This window comes from Protopterus annectens, chromosome 6.part0, assembly GCF_019279795.1.
Source record: "Protopterus annectens isolate FY-2018-M chromosome 6.part0, PAN1.0, whole genome shotgun sequence".
Lineage (NCBI taxonomy): Eukaryota > Metazoa > Chordata > Ceratodontiformes > Protopteridae > Protopterus > Protopterus annectens.
The window spans coordinates 1132298974-1132325417 of NC_056737.1; the positions used below are offsets into that span (position 1 = coordinate 1132298974).

The 26444-nt window shown below is 44.9% G+C and overlaps 1 protein-coding gene across 1 annotated transcript in view; it reads left to right on the forward strand.

The window, feature by feature from the left end:
* BAZ2B (bromodomain adjacent to zinc finger domain 2B) overlaps positions 1 to 26444 on the forward strand; it is a 3835724-nt gene that overhangs the window by 2902889 nt on the left and 906391 nt on the right. Inside the window, exon 30 of the mRNA XM_044074749.1 lies at positions 2281 to 2969. Coding sequence (XP_043930684.1) covers positions 2281 to 2969 — 689 coding nt within the window. The remainder of the gene's footprint in view (positions 1 to 2280; positions 2970 to 26444) is intronic.

The window sequence follows — 26444 nt, forward strand, 5'->3', positions numbered from 1 at the left end:
TGAGATGCTGGACAAAGGCCTATCCTTTTCATCAATTAAAATTCATGCCTCTGCCATTTTGGCTCATTACAATACAGAGCCACCAATCTTTTCTCATCCTTTGTTAAGGCAATACCTCAGAGGAGACAAAAACTTAAGGCCTCCAAGGAGATCACCAATACCTGCATGGGACCTCAATTATGTTTTGGAAAAACTCACTCTGCCCCCTTTTGAACCAGCCACTACAGCTGATATAAAGTTTTTATCCTGGAAAACAGCTCTGCTCCTAGCAATAACCTCTGCAAGACGAGTCTCAGAGCTACAGGCACTCATGGCTGTGGAACCTTTTATCATTTTTTATCCAGACAGGGTTTCTCTGAGTACAAACCCGACATTTATGCCTAAGGTAGAGTCCATTGTGGCCCTTAACCAAACTATTCATCTGTGTACTTTTTATCCAAACCCACAGAATAAGGAGGAGAGAATTCTGCATTCTTTGGACATATACAGACAGCTACACTTCTACTTGAACAGAACCAAAGCTTTCAGAAAGACTGAGCAACTACTAGTGGCATATGCTGCAGGATCACAAGGAAAGGCTATCTCAAAGCAGACAGTTTCAAAGTGGATAAGCCATTGCATCCGTTTCTGCTACTTACACCATGGCAAACCAGTGCCTAAGGGCATTAGGCCACATTCAACCAGAGCAGCAGCCTTCCTCAGGGGAGTACCAACCAAAGACATTTTAGAGGCTGCTACCTGGAGTTCAGTGCACACCTTTGCAAAGCACCACTCTACTCTAAATCCAGGGCAGGCTTTGCCATTGCAGTTATGTAGGGCCTCATAGCCGCTCCTATTGCTATTTAGCTCCAGCCTCCCAACCATAGCTTTGGGATTCAACCCAAGTGTAATGACTACAACAGTGAAACACAAAGAACATAGTACAGTTGTGTACACTTACCATAAATGTAGATTTTCGAGTGTATTCACTGTTGCAGTTCAGGTTACCCACCCACCATCCCCCATCTCTCTTTTTGCTGGAACTTAGCTGCACTTCTCTAATCTATACAACCTATGTGGTGTATTTGCTTGTAGATGAAGGTATAATATATTTTGGTGCATGCATGTTTTATTGGCATATTTTTAGCCTTCCCTTTTGAGGGCACCTGACAAATGGGGCAAGAAAAACTGAAGAAAATGGCGTCGGCTGCATCTTTTATACTCCTGGCGCACTGACATCAAGGAAGAGGTGACTGCAACCGAAGCCGGACCTAAACTTTGGAATTCAGGCCTACTGAGGGTAGCCTGCCAGCAGGATAACCCAAGTGTAATGACTGCAACAGTGAATACAGTCGAACATCTACATTTATGGTAAGTGGACACAACTGTACTTTTTATACCCCTGATGACCTGATGTCATGGAAGAAGGGACAGCAACCGACGCAGGACCCAAGACTTTTTTAATCAGGCCGACTGAGGTCAACCTGCCAGCAGATTACCCAAATGTAATGACTGCAACAGTGAATACACTCGAACATCTACATTTATGTTAAGTGTACACAACTGTACTTTCCGTCTATCCCAATATGTACATTTTGGTCACCCATTATCAGCACCCGTTCATTTTGGCCTCCTTCAGCAAGTAGGTCCTGAAACTGCTTTCTGAATGCACTGCTTTTTTTTTTCTCACTGTCACAATTCTACTTTAGGGTGTAGGCTGGGATTATGAATAGTGCCCTATCCTTAAACTGGAGGAATGTTTATTGTCCTCATAAATGGTACTCATAACTATTTGTTGTCCTAAATGCAAATTTATGTGCTTTATTACTTTGTCAATAACTTTGATAGTTTGAAGTTTTGTGAACAGAATGATGCTTTTCATTACAATAAACCATGTAATTAACTTACTGTATATTTTAGAATGTAACATGTATGAAGTTGTTGTGTAGTAGTTTGAAATGCTTTAATTACCAAAGTGTTAGCAAAAATTAAGCAAGGCTATATGGCTGAAGAAAGTGTATGCTTACATGTTTTTGATGAGGTAAAAATATAATTTACATTGAATACCATCGTCTTTCTTTTCATAGATTAACCCTAGTACAGAGGTATGTTAACTTGCTTTCCTTCCTTTGCTTGCTGTTTGGTAAGGGGTGGATTGTGTGGTTGCATTTGCTATGTCTAATATTTTATTGACAGTAGTATTATTTCTTGTATTGCCATACAGTCTGAGAGAACTTAATTTGCAGTTAAAACATGTTCATCTGCTTTAAAGTTTTACATTTAATTGCCTTAAATATGTAGGTCCAGAAGAGCTTGCAAAAGAAAAAGAGAGACTGAGAAATTTTGAAAGCATTCATCTCAAGGAAGAAAAAAAAGACGCAGCTGACGACAGTTTAGTTGGTTTAAACTTGGCAATTAGCAGTGCCAAGTGCTGCAAAGAAGAACCAAAAGAGAAGCACAATTCTAATCTTTTTTTACAGAAACCTGGCTCTTTTTCAAAATTGAGCAAACTTTTGGAAGTAGCAAAGATGTCTCCTGATTCAGATTTGGTGATTATACAAAAACAAAATGGAGGACAGGTGAATGGATCACTTATCTCATCTTCCATTCAAACCAGTTCACAAAATGGACATTGTACTTCTGAAGCTTGTATATCACTGAGCAGCCCAGAAAAACTGGAGTCAAATATTAATCCCTTTAACTCTCATTTATGTGGCCCTGGGAAACTGTACAACTCTTCATTGCTTCCAAATGATCAGCTGCTGAAAGTGCTTACGGAAAGAAGCGGACAGTGGTTCAGTCTTTTACCAAAAACTCCTTGTGATGACTCATCTCTGTCTCATGTAAATGACCAGTCTACATCTTCTTCAGTAACTCCAAATACTGTGCCTCCCTTTTGTTCTCATTCTTCATCCTTATCTTCAGTTTTGAATTCAGTGTCTACACAAAGTCATCTGGGACATAATTCTTTCTCTATACCAACAGTACATGTAAGTGGTGTTCTGTTTTAAATTAGTTGAAACAGGTTATTATTTAAATAAGTCGTGATCATATTCTAAGTACAGTATCTTCAGACTTCATGAATCTCATATTGTTTTTAGTTTAGTCATTCTGAACTTGTAAGGATCTCCAGAGAGTGTAGTCAAATGTGAATTGTAAAGCTGATCTAAATCCTTCTAATTTGTTACTTTCCAATCCACCACCATTCAGTAGATTTAATTATCCATTTAAGAAATGTTTTTCATGAAGAGAGTTATACTTTGTTATTAAGTGTTTTGTTTTACATTTGAGCTTTTGTTTTTTGTGCTTTGTAATAGGAATCTAATTCTTTCATTTCTGGCAATTATCTGGAAGACTTCCTCTTTTGTCAGCTGAAAAACAGTATATGTTAAGTTGTCAATCTCGCCTTCATTCTTGCTGGATGGGTTCGGAGCCGATCCTCGGCTCCGACTCAGCACTTACTAAGCTCGAGAGCTAATTTTACCAGCTCGAGGCAACCCTATATCCCATGATGCAAGGCGGAGACTACCCAGATCTCGTTTGCCGCTTCGCTTACGAGGTGCCTCTTTTACCAGCTCTAGGTAAGTTTTCTTCAAATTAAGACTTTTAGTCTCATCCCTTTTAAATTTAATAACCTTAGTTGTTTTGTGAACCTTAACGTTTAATTTAACCCTATTCCCGTTAGTGTTCCCTTTTTTTCGGGTTATTTATCCCCTTCCCTAGGTTAGGCCTTAGACCTTCCCCTTTCCTAATTTTTCCTGTCAGGGATTCTGTGTGTGTTTGAGTGTGTTGTATCCCTGTTTGGTTTTAGATTATTGGATTGGGTGTTATTTGTGTGTGTGTCTGTGTTTCCTTGTTACTTGTGTTTCCTCGACACAGCTATGTCGAAGGACACAAAGGTCTCAGGCTTCAAGAAGTGTGACTCGTGCTGTCAGAAGATGTCTCTGACAGACGGTCACACTTCTTGTGTTTACTGCCTGGGACCTCTGCACCTGCAGGACTCCTGTGCTATCTGTCATGCCTTCAGCCCAAGAGTCCTGCAGGAGTGCAGAAATAAATTAATATTGAGGGGCTTATTAAAGCCTGAGAGCTCCCCGACTAAGTCGGCTCTGGGGAAGCCCTCGAAACCAGTTAAGCCTTCGGCTTCAAGTCCCAAGCCATCGGCTACTGGTTCTTCTTCTTCAGTGTCGAGATCGGCTCTGGCCAGAGCCGATCCTTCCCTTTTAAAAGTCACAGTATCGGCTCCATCCGGCGCCGATACTGCCAGATCTGGGCACTCAGTGTCGGCTCCAGCTGGAGCCGACGTATCCTCGGCTCCTTCGGCTCCACCTATCTCTAAAAAGAGATCATGATCCCCCTCATTGGAATCAATACGTTCGGCTCCGAGATCACCCCCTGCTCTCGGAGTAGAGCCATCGGAGCCGTTCTTCTCGGTCATCCAGGCTGTCTGATCACGACCTCGAGAGAGTGGTGAGTAGACTATTAAAGTCTCAGGCATTGGCACAAATGCTCCATAGCCCGTCTCAACAGACGGTAGCTATCTCACATCCACCTAACATTCCTCCTTCGACACTCTTACAGAGCTTGGAGCCGGAGCTCCTTGGAGTTGTGACTGTTGTAGCTTCGGAGCCGATACCCCCCCCCCCTTTCGGCTCCGTCGTCCTCCGCTCCGATTTCCTCCTTGAGGCCTTCATTGGAGGGATCCGGGCGTCTGGTCTCTCTCGTCGGCTCCGAGGGGGCGAGTGGCATCGGACCCTTGTCTGACCCCGTTCTCCCTCTCGGGGCTTCGGCGTTGGTGAGCTCAGCCCCGACATCTGCCTCGGAGCCTTCCCTCTCGGTGAGGCCTGCAGTTCCTATCTCTTCGGAGCGGGAACCTTCTGGCCTCTCTGACGGGGGAGCCTTTGAGGTGATGAGGAGTGTACTAGCCCCTGGGCGTAGTCAACGGTCAGTTCCATCAGCTCCTCCCACTACAGTGCCTGCTGACGTCTCTTCCCACTCTCTTGCTCCCGGACCCAGAGATCCAACTCCTCAGGTTTCCCCATTAGGAATATCTTCCTCTTCCGAGGCTTCTCCTGATCCGTCAGGTGAACCTCCGCGTAAGAGGACATGTAAGAGGAAACATCTAGACTCCCCCGAGTCTATTACATCTGATACTGACTTGGATGAGTCGGAAGGATCCCCAAGGTCCCCCTCTGAGGATGTCTCTTTCTCAGACATCCTTGAACTCCTTAAGCAGAGGGGAAACTGGCCCTCCCTTAATCCTTCCAAGGACGAGTCAGTATACCTGGAGGCATTCCACCTCCTGGGTGTCTCCGCCTTTCGACCCTCTTATGGACGTGGTGGCTCGGAAGGCGTGGATGGCCCCGGATTCGGTGGAACCTATTCCTCTGAGGCCTTCTAAATTCATTACGGCCCCACCTGATAGGCAATATTTGACAAAAGGTGTCCCGGTTGATGCCATGGTGGTGGCTGCAGCCACCAAAAAGGAACTAGCTGATCCTTCAGTACCTGTCCATCCTCCTAACAAGGATTCTAGGACTATGGACAGGTACGGCAAGCGGATTTTTTCTTCAGCGACCTTTGCCATGCGATCGCTGAACTACTTGTGTCACTTCACCCGCCTTCAAAGAGATGTTCTTAAAGAGTTGGGAGAAGTTTTACAGGATCCGTCAGCTGCTGGGTCTCAGGATAAGATTAGCTCACAGCTAGGAATCCTAAACTCCATTGTTAACTCCTCCATGCGGCTCATTTCTTATGCAGCCGATGGAGCGAGTAGGGCCGCAGGCACAGGAGTGGCTTTAAGGCGTCAATCCTGAATGCGGCTTTGTAATTTTGCAGACCCCTTCAAGGCGTCCTTCACAAACTCCCCTTTTGATGGTTCGACCTTGTTCGGACCTCAAGTGAAAGACACCTTGACTAGATGCAAACAAGATGGCAAGACTCTTTCTGCCGTAGGAGTCTGTTTCTCCACCCCTTCAAGACCTTACCCAAAAGGTCATAAGGGAGGGAAAATGTAGTTCCGCAAATCTCAAGGAGTCACGCCTGACGCACGAGGTCAGTTTACCCCCAGAGTCAGAGGGGGTAACAACAACAGACGCCACCATAGGGGCAGAGGGGGTCCGCAGAATCAGGGTAGCAGAGAGCCTCTTTCTGACAAACCCTTCCAGCATCCCTGAGATGTTGCCCGATTGTCCACCTTCGGAGGCAGTCGGGGGAAGATTATCGCTGTACCCAATAGCCTGGCTTTCCCTTTCTCAAGACAAATGGGTACAGTCGATTATATCCGAGGGTTACAAAATTCCCTTTATTCAAACCCCAATTCAGCAAATGGGAACCCTTCCAGACGTTCCACCCAGTCTAAGGGAACTAGCAGTACCAGAGATATCAAAACTGCTAGCAAAAAGAGCCATCCAGCCAGTCCCAGCAGACCAACTAGGATCCGGAATCTACTCAAGGTTCTTTTTAGTACCAAAAAAGACAGAGGACTGGAGACCAATATTAGATCTCAGCAAACTAAACAAGTTTGTAAAGAAAACAAGATTCCGGATGGTCACGCTTCAGTCCATTCTACCCTTTCTGGGCAAGGACAATTGGATGTGCTCGGTAGATCTTCAGGATGCGTACTATCACATAAAAATTCACAGGCGCTCCAGAAGAAGGTTTCTCCGCTTTCGGCTGGGGACCAGTCACTTCCAATTCAGGGCCCTGCCTTTTGGACTCACTACAGCCCCTAGAGTGTTCACCAAATGTATGGCAGCGGTTACGGCTCACCTGAGACGTCAAGGATTCCAGGTGTTTCCATATCTAGACGACTGGCTCCTCACTGCCACCACCAGGCATCAACTTCTCCAAGCCAGAGATTACACCATTCACATTTGCAGAGGGCTAGGGATTTCTATAAATTTCGAAAAATCTGCCTTGTCGCCTTGTCAATCTATTACTTTTATAGGCGCAAAATTGGACACCATACAACTTTCAGCAAAGTTAACAGACCAAAGGATCTTGGACATTCAAAGTCACGTCCAGGTGATTCTTCTCAGCAACAAAATTCAGGCCAGATTTGCTCTGAAAGTATTGGGTCTTATGGCGGCTGCCATAACACTTCTTCCCTTTGCCCGCTTTTACATGCGTCTTCTACAATGGATGCTATTCACCCAATGGTCCTTTTAACAACTTCCCATGCGTCACAGGATCATAGTAACTCCAACTTGCAAAAGGCATCTGACCTGGTGGATATCATCTCCTCAAGTCCATCAGGGCAGACCCTTTGTTCCTCCTGCTCCGGTCGCCATGGTTACATCGGACGCCTCCCTGATCGGGTGGGGGGGGGGGCATTATCAGGGCAGGATGGTCCATGGCACTTGGCAACCTTTCGAATACCACCTGCATATAAATGTCCTAGAGATGAGAGCAGTGCTTTTAACGTTGCAAGCCCTCAACGACTCTCTTCCCCTGGGAACTATTGCAGTCCAAACGGACAATATGTCCGTAGTGTGGTATATCAACAAACAAGGCGGAACCAAGTCCTATCCACTGTGTCGAGAGGCTCTCAGACTTTGGCAGTGGGCAATCTCTTCTCAGCGGTTTCTGATAGCAACGCATATCCCCGGGAAATCCAACATCATAGCGGACAGGTTGAGCAGAGCTATTCTCATGCCTCACGAGTGGTCTCTCAAACAATCAGTGACGGAAGAGATTTTTCAGGAGTGGGGCCTTCCTTCCTGTGACCTTTTTGCTACACCTCAAAACAGCAAATGCCTAGACTTCTTCTCTCTCTTCCCCCTTCCAGGCCATCCCCCCAGAGACGCTCTAACCCAAGATTGGCCCCGGGGACTTCTTTATGCCTTTCCCCCCTTTCCTCTGATACCTCAAGTAATTCAGAAAACAACTGCCTTGAGAGCCAAGTTGATTCTCATTGCCCCTTATTGGCCTCGACAGATATGGTTTCCGTTCCTACATCGTTATCTCTTGGTACAGCCATGGCATCTGGACCCGGTTCCAGATCTTCTGACCCAGCAGTCGGGGCAGCTGCACCAATCCATACCTTCTCTCAACATCACTGCTTGGTTGCTCCACTTCCATCCTTAGCCAGGCTTCCTATGATTTCTAATCCCGTCCGGGATATCATAGTAGCTTCCCTTAAATCTTCCACCAGACGGATTTACACTAGTAAATGGCAACGTTTCTCCTTCTGGGCAAAAGCTAGGAATATAGACCCCTATACTACTCCGATTCATTCGGTCTTGGACTTCCTAGCTGAGATTTTTCATTCAGGATCTTCTTCCTCCACAGTAAAAGTTCAGCTGGCAGCCATTTCAAATTTTCATATAGGCTTTTTGGACCACAACATTATGTCACATAAACTTTGCAAGGCATTCCTTAGAGGTATCTTTTTACTTAAACCTCCGATTAGAGACCCCCCCACCACAGTGGGATCTAAATTTAATTTTAACATCCTTGATTCTTCCCCCTTTCGAACCTGCGGCTGCCTGTTCATTGAAATTTCTTTCTTGGAAGACACTCTTTCTAGTCGCCATTACTTCTGCCAGGAGAGTATCTGAGCTTCATGCTCTCTGCATTCGTCCTCCCTACTTAATCTTCCACAAAGACAGGGTATCTCTAAGGACTAATCCGTCTTTCTTACCCAAAGTGGCATTGCAGACGAACTTAAATCAATCCATTGATCTTCCAGTTTTTTTCTCAAATTATTCTGATAGAGCGGAACAAAAACTACATTGTCTTGATGTTCACCGCCAACTCAGATATTATCTGGACAAAACTAAACATTTTAGGAAATCTGATCAACTGTTTCTATCCTATGCAGAGAACAGGAAAGGCCTTCCAGTCTCCAATGTGACTTTATCTAGATGGCTGTCTTCTGTGATTACTTACATTTATCAGCTCAGAGACAAAGAGTTGATTTATAAGCCAAAAGCCCATTCTACCAGAGCTCTAGCTACATCTACAGCTTTTCAGGCTAGACTTCCAATAGACACTATTTGCGCAGCAGCCACATGGGCCTCTCCTCATACCTTTGTTTCACATTACAAATTAGACTTGGCCTCCAGAGACAGAGCGAATTTTGGTTCCACCGTTCTCAAGAGTCTGTTCCATTGAGCCACCCAGGATAGAGATGCTAGGGACGCGGTCCCATCCAGCAAGAATGAAGGCGAGATTAACAACTTAACATTAAGAAGTTATGTACCTACCATAACGTTCCATGTTAGTTGTCTTCTCTCGCCTTCTTTCTTGCGTCCCGCCCTCCATCCCCCTAGCCTGGTCAGACCGAGAAGATTATGCCTCTTCTCTTAAGAGGTTTTATCCTTTTTTCTAGCTAATCAGCTTCTAGTGTCACTAGATTAGGTTGATCCCTTTCAGAGGATTATGATTATTATGATTGTCATTTTTAGTATTGTTACTTTTTCTTCCTCCTCTCCAGTTGGAAGAATATATTGCATAATTTCCTTAGCTACCAAACGAGATCTGGGTAGTCTCCGCCTTGCATCATGGGATATAGCGTTGCCTCGAGCTGATAAAATTAGCTCTCGAGCTTAGTAAGTGCCGAGTCGGAGCCGAGGATCGGCTCCGAACCCATCCAGCAAGAAAGAAGGCGAGAGAAGACAACTAACATGGAACGTTATGGTAGGTACATAACTTCTTATTTTAATTATATGCAGTGTATTTATGTATTGGCTGCTTTTTTTTTTCCTTTCAGGATTCAGCATGTTAAAATCATTCAGATGCTAATGGAGATGTGATTTATTGGTGGTCTACATTTTTAGACACCAGTTAGCAAACTTATTTGTCATGGTTACGATCCATTTTTTTCTGCAAGAGTTTTATCTGAAATCCATCAAAACGGAAGAAGGGTAAATATTCTCTGCTGTTTAGTGGCTTGTGTTTTAGGCAAGTGAGCCTTAAGCACCCTCTTCCAGTCTGGGCACTTTGAATTAAAGTTTATTTTAAACTGTTACTTAACTAAGAAAAAAATACAGAGACAACTCTCATCATCATAGTGATGTTGATGGCTGGATGCCATATTCCCAACATTTGGGTTTTGATTGTAGTGCTTCTTCCCCACTGATAAGGAACTAAAAAAATAGCCCATACCCTTGGCTCCCTGTTTCTCAGTGTGGCATGTCTGTTTTAAGAATATTTGAAAAAATTAAACCAAAACAAAGTTTACCCTACCATGAGTCTTTATTACTGAAACTGTTAGTTATTTTGTCCTTTTCATAATGAAAGACTTCATCACACAGCCACTCATTTCTTGACATTCATTTAGTCGCTTGACATGTTTGAGGAATCGCCATCTTGTACATTTAATTTTGGAAAAAAATAGAGTATAAAGGACTGGTCCAGATAAAATCTCTCATCTCTCTGCAGGAGGAATAAAGATGCCTTGTTGAAGTTTCAAGTAGTTTATTCAGTTAAGTAGGTAGATGGACAAGTTTTTGAATAAACTACTTGGTCAGCAGAATGCATTAACTCTTGCAAATCTTTGTGCTCAGCACAGTCAGGAATCAACATAATTTTCTGTTTAATTAAGCCCATAATATGCTGCTTATACTTTAACTTATGAAACTGGCAATTTAAAGCCCTAATGGCCAAAGTGGCAGAAGTATATACCTTCTTACCCCATCTGTCTAAAGCTCTATAATCCCTATCAGAAGGGGTAGGATTTTTGTCAGTAGTAGCCTTAATGCCTTTTGGTCCTTGGGAAATGGTCTCTGGATCCACAGTAGGATTCTCGAAAAGGAATTTCTGAGAGTCAGGTACTCTGTAGTACCTGTCAGGTTTCCTGGGAGCTGGAGGCAAAGTGTCTAGATTCAGTAGGCATTAGCCTTCAAAGAACTGGTCCTTTCCAGTCCCTTCCAGGCCTTCTCAGTCCAAACCCAGGAGCAGCAGACCACCAAGACTTCAGTCTCAGGCTATGCACAGATCTAAGCAGTGGGGGACCCCACTTCCAAAGCGGGGTGTAGTAAGCCTCCCCCTATGGAAAAATGGCACAATGACTTATCCTTACCCCCACCAAGCCTTGCTCAACTACTTGCTCCCTTAGGAGGAAAGCTCGCCCTGCATGCAAAAAACTGGGACCTTGTTACCCAAGACAAATGGGTTTTTAACATAGTTTCCCTAGGATACAGATTCTATTAACACTCACTCCCAACCCCAAGTGGATGGCCAGACCTTCCCCCAAACCATTGGGCGGAGGCCCAAAAACAAGATCTCTCTCTCCTCAGTATCAGGGCTATTCAACCTGTTCCAGCAGAACAAAGGGGACAAGGTTTTTATTCAAGACTGTTCCTGGTTCCCAGAAAAGAAAACTCCTGGCGTCCTATCCTGGACCTTTCTATTCTCAACACCTTTCTGGTGGTTCCAAAATTCAAAATGCTAACTCTTTAGCAGCTTCTTCCTATGCTAGCCAAGGATGGCTTGGCTGGAAACTCTAGACTTAGAAGCTTACCTGTACATCCCAATAAGAGAATCTTGCAGAAAATTCCTAGGCTTCAGGGCAGGCTCCATGCACTATCAGTTCTCTGCTCTGCCCTTTGGCTTATCTACTGCACCCAGGGTATTTACAAAGTGCCTAGCTCCTGCTATTGCATTTTGCAGGCAGAGAAATATTCAGATTTACCCATATTTGGACGATTGCCTGATTCAGGCAGAGAGTCAGGACTTGCTATTACAGCACCTGGCATTTGTAAAGAGACTTCTAACTTCACTGGGGTACACCATCAACGAGAAGAAATCACACCTCCCAACAGATTGTATTCCTGGGAGCAAGCTTGAACACAACTTCCCAGATGGCATTCCTCACTCCAGAGAAACAAGTTCATTTGACAACCTACTTCAGACTACTGGACACAAAAACCCAGCTATCTGCAAGGAAAATCCTACAAGCCCTGGGGTTCATGGCCTATTGCATTCTGTTAATTACATATGCAAGACTGCATATGAGGAAACTTCAATGGTACCTAGAAAGCTTATGGTGTCAACATTCTCAGGACCTGGAAACAATGATTCCTATTATCCCTTGTCTAAGGGCAAGGTTCCTTTGGTGGGTAGAGGCCTGCTACCACAACAAGGGATTCCCTTTCACTGTACCCCCTGCCGCCCAAACCCTAACAACAGACGCATCAGACTATGCATGGGGGGCTCACATGGCAGGGCAAGTGCATTCAGGGCAAATGGAACCCAAAACAGAGGCACCTGCATATCAATCACAAATAAATGTTAGCTGTACACAGCCTTGAGCTACCAAGTGAACCTACAAGCTCAATTCCTGCCAGGCAAACTAAATTCACTGGCAGACGACTTAAGCAGAAATCGCATGGACCCACACGAATGGAAACTGGAACTCAAAATATTCAAGCTCTTGAGGAACAAATGGGGGACTCCAGAGGTAGACCCGTTTGCCTCCCCTCAGAACTACCAATTGAACAAATTCTGCACCAGAACTCCCCACAGTCAAGCTTGGAAAGTGGATGCCCTGTCCTTTACCTGGGAAAGCCCCTCAGTTTATGCCTTTCCTCCTCTGTCTCTCCTCTCGAAGGTTCTACTAAAGATCTAACAGGACAAGCCAAGGACAATACTGATTGCACCAGACTGGCCACACCAGCACTGGTACCCCCTTTTGCACAGTCTGACAGTGCTGCAACCTTGGCACCTGCCTCAGACCCCTTCCCTGCTGTCCCAAGTAGGCGGGCCAGATTCTGCACCCTCAGCTTCAAATCCTGAACCTTCCAACCTGGCTAATTCCCTGACCTCACCTCCAGCAACCCTCAGTAAGCAGGTGCTAGGTGTCATTCTTGAGGCAAGGAGGCCTTGTACTAGAAATGCCTATTCAGGAAAGTGGAAAAGATACTGTTCCTGGTGCCAGGCTCAGGGGATGGGCACAACGGTGCCCAGCTTACCTCGTATTCTAGATTATTTAACAGAAAATGTTCCACAAGGGCCTATCTTTCTCTTCAATTAAGATTCATGCCTCTGTATATCAGCACATTATAATACTGTCCCCCACCCCTCGTCTCTCATCCCCTGCTAAAACAATTCCTTAGAGGGGCCAGAAATTTAAGACTGGCCAGAAGGGCTCCCACTCCAGCCTGGGACCTTAACTTTTTATTGGAAAAACTCACTCTTCCTCCCTTTGAACCAGTTGCTACAGCAGAGTTGAAATTCCTTTCTTGGAAAACAGCTGTACTTCTAGCCATCACTTCAGCAAGAAGAGTATCTGAACTGCAGGCTCTTATGGCAGTGGAACCCTTCATTATCTTCCATACGGACAGGGTTTACCTCAGGACTAATCCATCCTTCATGCCCAAGGTGGTGTCTAGTGTGGCTCTAAACCAGTCCTTTCATTTGCCTATTTTTTTCCCTAATTCTCAGAATAAAGGGGAAAGGATACTGCATTCTTTGGATGTACACAACTTAGATTCTATTTGGACAGGGCTAAGCCTCTCAGAAAATCTGACCAGCTGCTAGTGAGCTTTGCTGCAGGGGCAGAGGGGAAGGCCATTTAAAAGCAAACCATTTCCAAATGGATAGCACATTGCATGCATTTCTGCTACAAACACCATGGAAAACCTACACCACAGGGGATAAGAACACATTCCACCAGGGCTACATCTATGTCTACTGCATTTTTCAGAGGAGTCCTTACCAGGGACATCCTGGAAGCTTCAACCTGGAACTCTGTATATACTTTCGTCAAGCATTACCATCACCTGTCTTTTCTAAATCCAGAGCTGGATTTGCCACAGCAGTTTTACAGGGCCTTATTGCTAGCCCTAATGCTCTTTAACTACCTCCACCCTTCCTTATTTTTGGGAATCAACCCAACTGTGATGACTGCAACAGTGAAACACGAAGAACATAGTACAGTTGTGTACACTTGCCATAAATGTAGATGTTCGAGTGTGTTCACTGTTGCAGTCCTGGTTACCCTCCCTTCATCCCCCTGACTTCTCTTGACTTTTACCTTTCCTCCTTGTTTGCCATATATTATATCTTGTGTATTTGCTTTTTGCTGGGGGTGTTCCATACCATAGAATTGCTTCCTGTTGTGGGGGCACCTGACATTTGAGGCAAGAAAAACTGATGTAATGGCATCGGCTGCATGTTTTATACCCCTGACGACCTGACGTCATGGAAAAAGTGACAGCAGCCGACGCACAAATCCAAAGACTCTGGTATTCAGGCTGACTGAGGGCTACCTCTAGGCAGATAACACAAATGTGATGACTGCAACAGTGAATACACTCGAACATCTACATTTATGGTAAGTGTACAGAACTATACTTTCTTTACAGCCATGTGTTTTTCCTGAAATTACATCCAAAAGTCAGAACTGTTTGAAATGTTTTTACGAACCTTGCAGAAATGCAAGCTGTTTTCTTCTTCTTCAGAACATGTAGTTTGAGATTAGGGTGTCTATTCTTGTGAACCATTTGGAGTCAGTCCACAGGCTTTAACTCAGCCTGGAAAAGTTTTAAATGCTGGGTTACTAGCCACTCCATTTTGCCCACTGTGCTTAGCTATCCAGCATCCTCTCCAGTTCTCTTTTGCAGTTCATCATGCTTGTCTCAAGGAAAACAGCTCCAAACCACCTTCTTTTCAAAAAGTGTTTTTCAGTGAAAAATGTAGGATTTTCAGAGGCTGTTTATCTTCATTGCTATTACTATTACTGTTGTTATTATTATTGATATTAGTGATCAGACAGACTGCTTTTAAGTTGGCTCAGACTTTTTTTTTTTTGCCTCTTACCCATTTTTACTTCAGCCTTCCTCTGGGCCATATTTTTATTTTCACCATACCTAGCACTTACAGATGTTCATCGTGTTACACTGCTGCAGTCATTACACTTGGGTTATCCTGCCGTCAGGCAGTTCCCCAGTCGGCCTGAGTTCCAAAGTCTTGGTCCGGCGTCGGTTGTTGTCGCCTCCTCCCTGACGTCAGTGTGGCAGGGGTATATAAGATGCAGCTGACGCCATTTTTCTCCTGTCTTTCTTGCCGCGCGGTGCCCGAAGCAGAAGCAGTTCGCAAGTGCCGGTCGGCCGACTCCTGAGATTTTCATTCCGAATCTAGAACCGAAGTCTTCTACAAAGCTAAGTACCCTGTTGGGGAAACTTTTTCTTGCCTCAGACTGATGTCAGTAAAAGTTAATAACTGTATTTCTTGTGGGAAGCAAATACCTCATAAGGATTTCCACTCCTATTGTATTCCATGCCTAGGCCCAGACTACGACGTCACTGGTTGTCGGTTTTGTGTTGGGTTTAACAAGCGCACTATTAAACGTCGGTTTGATTTTGCCCGACATTATTTTGGCAGAAACTTCAGTTACACCATGCCGTCGGAACTTCTGACGACCGGAATACATAAAAAGCGCAAAGACAAGGACAGGCATCCGAGGCCCAAAACTGACGACGAGGCCTCTTCTAGGCCGGTCGCCAGTTCTCCAGTTTTCAGCGAGGCGCCTACGCAGCCCCTGACTACCGCTTCCACAGACCGCCTCTGACTCCCACGTGGAGCTGGCTGGGCCTTCGGATGCTCTAGGTTTTCAGCCTACCGAAACTAACCCTTCAGAGGGAACTGAAGTAGCTGAGCAATCCACAGCTTCAGAGGGTGTTTTCAGACCTACCCAGTTAACCATTAAACCCTCTGCTAAGTCTAAGGCCCCCTTAAAAACTAAGAAACAGATACAGCATTCTCCAGGACAGGCTTCCATGCCTAAGAAACAAATGCTCAAAATGGCCGAAGACCTAATCACCTTGATCAGGGGGTCCCATCCCCCTCCAGATAAAAGGCCCTGACAGGATGCAGGCTATGAATCTTCCGACCAGGTGTCCATTTCTTCAGATTCATCCTCAGGCCTAGGATATTCTTTACCCCCTTATGAGGATTCTGATGCTGAGGAGTCCATTCCATCAGCCTCTTCGCCTGAGGACTACTCCTTTGGGGAGACCTTGCATACCATGAGGGAGCATTTCCATTGGGAAGGCCAGGATTACTCAAAATCCAAGAAAAGGCTCAGAGACCTCCTTTTATTACCTCAACACAGACCCCTTGCTATTCCGCCAATGTTAGATATTGTGGATGATGTGTACACTGAATCCAGTTTGAACCCTGACTCCTTACCTCCAGCCCCAGTTAAACCTGATAGATATTACAGAGTTCCTGACTCTCACAAATTTCTGTATAAAAGCCCTGTTGCTGCCCCTGAAACCATTTCTCAGGGACCCAAAGGGATTAAGGCCTCTTCAGCAAAAAACCCAGTTCCCTCAGGCAGAGATTCCAGAGCATTAGACAGATGGGGAAAGAAAGTATATACTTCTGCAGCTTTAGCAATGAGAGCCTTAAATTGCCAGTTTCACATGCTAAAATATCAGCAATTTTTGATGTCTCAGTTGAAACAAAAGATGCTTCCAGATTCAGATCCTCCTAATTTTAAAGAAATGCAGGATTTATTGCATGCAGCTGAACAAGTGGGAAAACATACTTTGCAATGTGGGTTTGATTCCTTAGAGGCCTCCTGTAGAGCTGCGGTTACAGGCTCTGTCATTAGAAGGCATGCTTGGTTAAAAGAACATACATTAACAGATCATGTTAAGGCAAAATTATTGGATGCACCTTTGCAGCGGGATGTGTTGTTTGGAGTTAAGGCAGAGGAGGTATTAAAGAAGATGGAGGATAAGGCAAAATTTATGCAAACGGTGAAGGATTTCTTACAGGTTCAGCCTCCTCGTTTTAGCAGAAATTGGCCAACAAAGAATTGGTCCTTTCCAGTCACAGACAGACCTCAAAGGGGCAGATACAGACGTCCAAGAGGTAGAGGTCAAGCACAAGGTTCTTACAGGCCTCGACAATGGGGTACACCAGGCCAGAAAGAAGGGAAGACAGGCCACAACCTTATAAAAAACAGCCTCAATGACTTCCCACTACAGCTGCCAAACAGCTCTCTCTTGGCAGCCCCCTTAGGAGGAAAACTGGCACTTTTCTATCACAATTGGCTTTGCATCACCAAAGACAAATGAGTTCTCAACATTGTATCTCAAGGTTACAGGTTCCACTTTCACACTCTGCCAATGTTAAAAGGAATGCCAAATCTGCCACCAAATCAATGGGCAGAAGCTCAAAAACAAATTACAGCACTCATGGACATGAGAGCTATTCAAAAGGTACCACCACAGGAGCAAGGACAAGGATTTTACTCAAGACTCTTTCTGGTTCCCAGAAAGGACAAAGCCTGGAGACCCATTCTGGATCTTTCTTCTCTAAACACTTACCTGGATGTTCCGAAATTCAAAATGTTGACACTACAGCAGCTTCTTCCCATGCTGGGCAAGAAAGCTTGGCTCGTGACTTTGGACCTCAAGGAGGCATACCTGCATGTCCCTATCAGACAAAACTGCGGAAGATACCTCAGATTTCTAGCTGGTTCAATGCACTATCAATTCTCTGCGCTGCCCTTTGGCTTATCTACTGCGCCCAGGGTCTTCACAAAGTGCTTTGATCAGTAATTGCATTTTGCAGGCAAAAAGGAATTCAAATTTATCCATACCTGGACGACTGCCTGATTCAAGCAGAGGGCAAGGACATTCTTCTAAAGCATCTGGCATTCGTAAAAAAAGTTTTTAAGTTGCCTGGGGTACACAGTAAACGAAAAGAAATCAAAACTAGTGCCCTCACAACAGATAATATTCCTGGGTGCCAGCTTGAACACAACTGCCCAGATGGCTTATCTCACGCCAGACAAGCAAGGACAACTGACTCAATACTTTCAATTGATGGCAACAAAGACCCAACTCCCTGCAAGAAAAATTCTGCAGGCCTTGGGCTACATGGCATCTTGCATACTACTAATTCCATATGCCAGACTGCATATGAGGAAACTACAGTGGTACCTAAAGAGTGTATGGTCTCAACACTGTCAAAGTTTGGAAACAGTTATACCACTAATTCCTTGCCTTCAACAGGAGTTTCGATGGTGGGCTCAAGTTTGTCACCTCAACAAGGGACAGCCTTTTACTCAACCCACAGCCAGGCAAATACTGACAACAGATGCATCGGATTACACCTGGGGAGCACACATGGCAGGAAAATGTATTCAGGGCGTGTGGCCCACAGAGCAAAGGCATCTTCACATCAATCAAAAAGAGATGTTAGCTGTACAAAATGCACTTGCAGCTTTCAAGGACTTGCTGCATCCAGGACAACTACTACTAAAGACAGACAACACCACAGTTATGTGGTACATAAGCAAGGGGGCACACACTCCTACCCCCTCTGCAGACAAGCCATGACCTTGTGGAACACAGCTCTAGACTACCAAGTTCATCTGCAAGCACAGTTCCTGCCAGGAGAGAAAAACACACTGGCAGACGACCTAAGCAGAAACATCATGGATTTGCACAAATGGGAATTGAATCCACAAATACTCAGAATGATAACACAAAAATGGTGGAGCCCGGACATAGATCTGTTTGCATCCCCAATGAAATGCCAGCTACAGAAATTCTGCACAAGGAGTTACCATCCACAAGCATGGAAAGTGGATGCCCTGTCATTCAGCTGGAAAAACCTGCAAGTATACACTTTCCCTCCTTTACCTCTCCTTCCAAAGGTACTAGTTAAAGCCAGGCAAGAAGAGCCAAAGATGAACCTGATTGCACCAGACTGGCCATGCCAGCACTGGTACCCAATCTTAAAGAACTTAGCACAAGAACCACTCTGGATTTTGCCTGAAATCCCACATTTGCTGACACAGCACAACAATCAGATACTTCACAGCCAGCTAAAGACCTTAAACCTAGCTGCATGGAAAATTCCTTAGTCAAGTAAGCAATGCCTCTCTCCAAAGCTGTTATGGATGTCATTCTGGAGGCCAGAAGGCCTAGCACCAGGAAAGCATACTCGGATAAATGGAAGAGATTCTGTGCCTGGAACCAGGTGCACAGCCTTGACCCTCTTGTCCCAAACATCCCTCAGATACTTCAATATTTAACTGAGATGCTAGACAAGGGCCTCTCCTTCTCAGCCATCAAGATCCACGCCTCAGCCATTTTTGCTCATTACAACATGGATCCACCAATTGTTTCTAATCCTTTGCTCAAACAGTACCTCAGAGGGGTTAAAAACATAAGACCGCCCAGTAGAGCACCTACCCCAACTTGGGACCTCAACTTTGTTTTGGAAAAATTAACTTTACCTCCTTTTGAGCCAGCTAACACAGCAGAATTAAAATACATCTCTTGGAAAACTGCTCTGCTACTGGCAATAACATCAGCACGAAGAGTTTCAGAATTACAGGCACTAATGGCAGTGGAACCTTTCCTCATTTTCCACCAGGACAGCGTGTCTTTAAGAACTAACCCTACGTTTATGTCAAAGGTGGTATCAAGTGTGGCTCTAAACCAAACTATTCACTTGCCAACTTTTTATCCAAAACCACAGAACAAAGGGAAGAGACTACTACATTCTTTGGACATTCACAGGCAGTTACGCTTCTCCTTGGACAAAACCAAAGCTTTCAGAAAATCTGAGCAATTATTGGTAGCATATGCTGCAGGAGCGCAGGGAAAAGCTATTTCAAAACAGACTATCTCAAAATGGATAGGACATTGTATACGTTTCTGCTATACTCACCATGGGAAACCTGTACCTAGCAGCATTAGATCTCACTCCACCAGGGCAACTGCCACTTCAACTGCCTTCCTCAGAGGAGTACCTACCAAGGATATTTTGGAAGCAGCAACATGGAGTTCTGTGCATACCTTCACCAAACATTACCATTTGCCTTTATACTCCAAATCCAGATCTGGCTTCACCACTGCTGTGCTGCAGGGCCTTATAGCAACCCCTAATGCCGTATAGAACCAGCCTCCCTACCTCAGCTTTGGGATTCCACCCAAGTGTAATGACTGCAGCAGTGTAACACGATGAACATAGTACAGTTTTGTACCTACCATAAATGTAGATGTTCGAGTGTAAACGCTGCTGCAGTCCAGGTTACCCTCCCTCCTTCCCCTCTTACTTGCTGGTATGTACCTATGCCTTCTACCCTTTACTACCTATGGGGAGTATTTGCTGGTAACTGAAAGTTGTTTGCTTTTCTTATGTATGTTTTATTAGAAAATTGAATTGCCTACCTATTTGGGGGCACCTGACATCTGGGGCAAGAAAAACTGAAGAAAATGGCGTCGGCTGCAACTTATATACCCCTGCTGCACTGACGCCAGGGAGGAGGCAACAGCAACCGAAGCTGGACCAAGACTTTGGAAATCAGGTCGACTGGGGAACCACCTGACGGCAAGATAACCCAAGTGTAATGACTGCAGCAGTGTTTACACTCGAACATCTACATTTATGGTAGGTACAAAACTGTACTTTTTGTTGCTTTGAATTTGTCTTTTCTTTTCTTCACAATTGCCATTAGTGCCTTTTTGCAGTGGTTTTGCCATTGATATACCTTACTGTTTGTTATAAAAAAATGTGTTTCTGGACCTTTAAATAGTTTTTGTGATGTTTCTGATAGCTTTCTCTGGCAGTTGTGTGTTTGCTGTGCATTGTTGATTTTTTAATTGATTGCTTTGTGTTTGGCTGTTTTCAGTGGTATTTTTCTTATTATCTTTAGCTAAGCAAAATATAAAGCAACTTTTTCAAAAAATGTTTAAAGTGGGAGCCACAAAATTCCTCCTTTTGACAAGACCTGCTTTTCTGCTTTGTCTGCAATGGAGAGGAATATTTTGACTATAGTGAAATCTGTGAAAGATTTAACTCTCATAGGTAATAAAAGGCTGTGTGTGCCTCGCAAATAGCCATCATCAGGCTCTATCAGCCTTTTCAAGAAGAACACCTGTAAGTCATGGAGTGTATTTTAGGTTACCAATCCAATTGTCTACACTATGTTTGAAGGCCAGCAGGGAATCACAGTGGTGGTCATGCAGTGGGTGAAGCTCCTTTTAGTTTTACTTATTCCGTGATGTAGCTTGACTTATAGGTTCATAGGTAGATACTAGGCTGTCTGCCCTAGGGCATTTATAAGCCTAGCCAGAGTGTATTTGGCTTCCTCCTCCCTATTAGATTAACCTACTGTGCCTCTGTAAAGTAGGTCACAGAAGGTACCCTTTTAAGATTAGTTTACTGTGCCTCTGTCTAGCAGGGACACAGGAGAGATCCCAGGGGTGAATTTGCGATTTCCCATCCACGCGTCCAAATTTCGCTTGAAGAGGGTCAGCGAGGGGCTATGTCTAACATGAATTGGGATTCTATTCCAGAGTGAGGGGAGCCTCTGGGAAATGAATCTGTCCCTCCAGCATGTCCTATTTATTTTTGTGCTGAGGTTTAGGTCCCTGGAGCATGTAGCTCTGAGGGACTTGGATATTTTGAGGTGGAGCATGTCCATTAATTCTGGGTTTGACATGGCTTTGTACGTGAGGCATAGATCGCCTCTGAGTAGGCGGTAAGCAGCTGAGTAGAGCTGGAGTTTCTTTAGTCGAGCTGCATAGGACATCTGTTTGTAGCCCATGATCCTCTTGGTGAGGTACTTTTGGGGTCTCTCCAGTTGCTGCAGGTGTCGGGTAAGGTACATCCCAAAAGGGGCATTGTATTCAATTATGGGCCTGATGAGTGACGAGTAGAGGGGCACAATGACCTCTGTTGATCTAGATGCAAACCCTTTCGTGATAAGGTGGGCTATATAGAAGGTCTTTCTAACCACTTTGGCAACATGATTATCAAAGGAGAGATTACTATCTATGTTGGTCCCCAAATCTCTAATTACTTCTTCCAGATTTAATGGATTACCACCTATGTGGTAATTTGTGGGCACCTTGTTTTTCCCAAAGGGGATGACTATGCACTTTTTAGCATTTAGCTTGAGGTGGCTCTGGCACCAAGCATCCATCTCTGTGAGACCCTTTTGGAGGATGCTTGTGTCAGCTGGAGATTCGATTATGGCCCCCAGTTTGCAGTCATCTGTGAACTTTGTCAGCCATAATCCCCCCGTGTTAGCCTGAACCTCAGAGAAGTATATACCGAACAAGAGAGGTCCCAGAACTGAGCCCTGTGGGACGCCACTTGTAACTGGTTTGGATTCGGACATGGCACCTGCGATTCTGACCATGTGGGTTCTATCTCTGAGCCAGTTTGCAACCCATATTGTGATATAGGGGTTGATATTTAAGCTGGTAAGCTTATTTATGATGCCCGAGTGGGGTATTGTGTCAAAGGCTTTTGCGAGGTCCAGGTAGGCTGTGTGGACTAACTTGCCCTCATCTATGACTTTGGTAACTGTTTCAAAGAAATCAACTAGGTTTAAGAGGCACGATCTGCCCTTAACAAAGCCGAATTGGGTAGGGTCCAGTGTCTGGAGGCTCCCAATGTCTTTGTTTATGAGTTCCATGATAATACGCTCCATAGCTTTACAGACCAGACTAGTCAGGCTTATGGGGCGATAGTTTCTGGGGTCCATTGTGGCACCACCTTTGTGGAGTGGGACCACTCTAGCTGTACGCCATTCTTTGGGTACATATCCTGTAGTAAGGCTAAGTTTGACAGTGACTTAATGTGAGGGTTCAGTTCTTCTTGGAGCTCGTGTAAGAGACAGCCTGGGACATCGTCCGGTCCCATAGATGCTGTGTTTTTTTGCTTTGGAGAGGACAGCTTTCACCTGTGCATCTGTGATGTCAGGGAGGTTACATTCAGTTAGGATAGGCGTTTGCTCCTTTGGGGGGGAAGGGGGGGAGAAGTTTGCGCTGAATCTGTCTGCCAGGATGTTGGCTATGTCTGTAGGTTCGGTATATTTTGTACCGTTATGCAACAATTCAGATCATATCTGGTAGTTTCCGCCCATGTTCCTGACATAACTAAAGAAGGCCTTGTGATTATCTTTTGTGTCTAGGGCAATTTTTCTTTCGAAACTGGCCTTTGATGATTTTATGAGGGATCTACTTCTAGTCTTGGCTGCAGTATTTTACACATCAAGAAAAATCACAGATAATATCAAACAATTCAAAACCATAAAAATCTGATGATGTCAGTTTTCATTCATCCTCAATGAATGGGTCTCTGGTCCGACTTTGCCATTACTACAGCTCGTGTAAACCTTCAAGCTGTCCCCTACCCACAGTGCATTGCTCACCTGTCACCTCCGATCTTGTTTGCTGCTTTTGCATTCAAACGTGGTTACTGCAGAGATCTTGAGTTTCATTTTATTTCTACAGATAAGTTTATTTTTTTCTTACCCTTTAGATCTCGTTATTTCTCCTTTGTGTCCGCTTCTACCTTGTGATCCTCCATTTTTCCTTATTAAAAAAATCCTAAACTTCTCTTTGTCTTTACTGTAAAGTCCTTTTCTTCTGTTCTCAGTGTGCATCTCTGTCCCTCTCTCTCTCTCCTTTTTTAGAAATTATGTCAGAGAAGGGATTTAAGAAATGTATCAAGTGCAGGCATAAAGTGCCCCATTCGGATGGGCACCCTCTGTTGGTTGGGTCCTGACCATTTGAATGAAGAATTGTGTGATATGTGGGGCTTTTAATCCTTGAGCCCTCACAGAAGGAAAAAACAAGGTGATTTTGAAAGTTCTCTTACCATCTACTTTTTCGCAGGCATTTTCCAGTGATCAGCCTTCAACCACAAAGCAAAGGGACCATTCCAAGAGGCCCAGATCAGCTAAGGTGCTGTCTTCCTTGGAGCCAGAGAAGGTTCTGAGATTGGATCTGACCTCACCTGCCACCTCGAAGATCTTGGATCTGAAGAAAACTCTTGCTACGGAGCCGAAGAAGAAATCTACACCAGATCCGAAACCTTCGGATCCGATATGCCTGCCTTGGGCATCCTGCTGTCCACCCTTTGACCCTGATCCATCCAGACTACCTTCCCATTTTTTGGAGAAACATTCTAGGCCTGCATCTATTGTGTCCTTACATTCCTCCCTAAGCCTTGCAGATTCAGTAGTGGTGAGGATGGTGAGAGAGCTGGTCACAGAGCAGATTCATAAGGGTGCACTGTTAGTCCCAACTCCATTGGATCTCGGACTTCGCCGAGTTTCCACTCCTCCTCTGACTGATCCTTTGGTTTCAGAGTTATCGGATCCGAGCACTTGAAGCCCGTCTAGGTTGGATCCGAGGAGATTGGTCTCTGTGAATCCGACAGTGACCTTGAGTTCCTCCACTCCGTTGTTTTCGGAGCTGAGACTTCCATGTCAGACATGGGAAAGAGCGAAGATCAATCAAATGCAGCCTTTTAAGTCTTCATTCATCAGTGCTGTGTTTGACAGATCTTTGCTCTTTGGCCCAACAGTTAAAGAAACACTTTCCAGATGTGTTAAAGATGGGAAGACCCTGTCTGCAGTTTGAGTACGTTTTTCGACCCCCCCCCCCCCCATGAACCTTTTCAAGAAATCAATGAGGGAGTCATAAGATGTGGTTTAGAAAATCTCAGGGTCCCTTCCCTGACACATGTTGATCTGGCTGTGGCAGAGGGGGAAATGGCAATAATAAAAGATGCCCACGAGACAGAGGAGACCCTTAAAATACTGGCTTCAGAAACACTTTTTTGATAGACCCTATCAGTGCTCATGAAGGAATGCCTGATTGCCATCCTCTGGAGGCAGCCAGGGGATGTTTTTCTCTGCACCAAACAGCCTGGCTAAATTTAACGAATGATACCTGGGTGCAGAGGATAATTACCAGAGGTTATTGTATACCCTTCTCCCTTCCATCACCGCTATCGGAAAAGCTCCCAGATGTTCCACCCAGTCAGCAGGAGGCAGCAACTTTACAAATACAACAGTTGCTAGAAAAGTCATCCAAGAATTCTCACCAGACCAAATAGGATCTGGTACTTGCACAAGATTCTTTTTAGTTCCAAAAAAGACAGAGGACTTGAGACCGATTTTGGATCTCAGCGTGCTAAACAAGTCAGTCATGCATGCTAAGTTCCGGATGGTCATGTTGCAGTCCATTGTGCCCTTTCTGGGCAAGGACGATTGGATGTGCTCGATAGACCTCCTGTACACGTACTATCACATAAAGATGAACAGATGGTCCAAGAGGTACCTTCGCTTCTGAGTGGGAACCAGTCACTTCCAGTTCAGAGCACTGCCCTTTGGTCTCACCACAGCCCCAGGGTGTTTATCAAATGCAGTGGTGGCAGCTCACCTGAGACTGCAGGGAATCTAGGTGTTCTCTTATCTGGACGACTGGCTCATCAGTGCCCCACCAGGCATGAACTGGTATGAGCAACAGATCAAGTGTTACAGACTTGTTCGACTCTGAGAATCACCATAAATCATCAAAAGTCACAACTACAACCTACCCTAAGGCTAGAATTCATTGGTGCAGTCTTCAACATGTCATCTATGATTGCATCCCTACCCTTACCCCGATTTCACAACATAGAAACCAAACCAGAAAGATCATTTGTAGTTCAAAGATATCTGTCAAGAAAGTGCTACAAGCACCTGGGTTCATTGCTGTCGGCTATTACTCTAATACCCCTTGTGAGGTACCATATGAGAGTTCTACATTAGATGTTACTAACGCAGTGGTCCTACCTTACTCATCCTATGTCTTCAATGATAAGGATAACTGAAACTTGCAAGGACTACCTTGAATGGTGGATTCAGTCAGATCACCCTAAGCAAGGCCGCCCATTCTCTCTGCCCCAACCCAAGGACGTAGTGACCATGGATGCTTCCCAGATAGGGTGGGGATATTGTCTGGGAAAGACAGTTCAAGGCACTTGGTCCATCGAGGAGGCCAATATGCACATAGACATTCTAGAAGTGAGAGCGGTGCTATTAGCTTTGCAAGCATTTCAAGGTTCCTTCCTTCAGGAACAATTGCAATCCAAATGGACAACGTGTCAGTAGTTTGGTATATCGACAGATAAGGAGGAACCATGTCTTATCTCCTGTGTCGAGAAGCCCTCAGAGTATGGCAATGGGTGATAGCCTCCAGTCTCTTTCTGGAAGTGACACACATTTTGGGGAAGTCCAACGTGATAGCAGACAAACTCAGCAGGTCCATTCTTTTAACTCATGAGTGGTCCCTCAGCCACTGAGTGGCAGAGATTATTTTTTGTTGGTCGGGCCAACTCTTCTGTGACCAATTTGCATCCCTCTTGAACAACAAATGCAGCAGCTTCTTTGCCCCAATTCCCTCCCTGTGGGGGAATCACAGAGAGATGCTTTTCTCCACGATTGGCCCCCTGGTCTGCTGTACACCTATCCCCCCAACTCCCTTGATTTCCAAGTTTTTACAGAAAGCATCCAGACTGAAGACCAGGGTAGTGCTCATTGCTCCTTACTGACCTTGACAAGTGCGATTCCCCTTACTGTGGCCTCACCTCCTATCACCCCCATGAATTCTGGATCCATCTCCAGACATTCTGTCTCATCTGACAGGGTTGACCCATCTGGATCAGATATGTCTCTGACTAACAGCATGGTTTCTCCAGCTCCA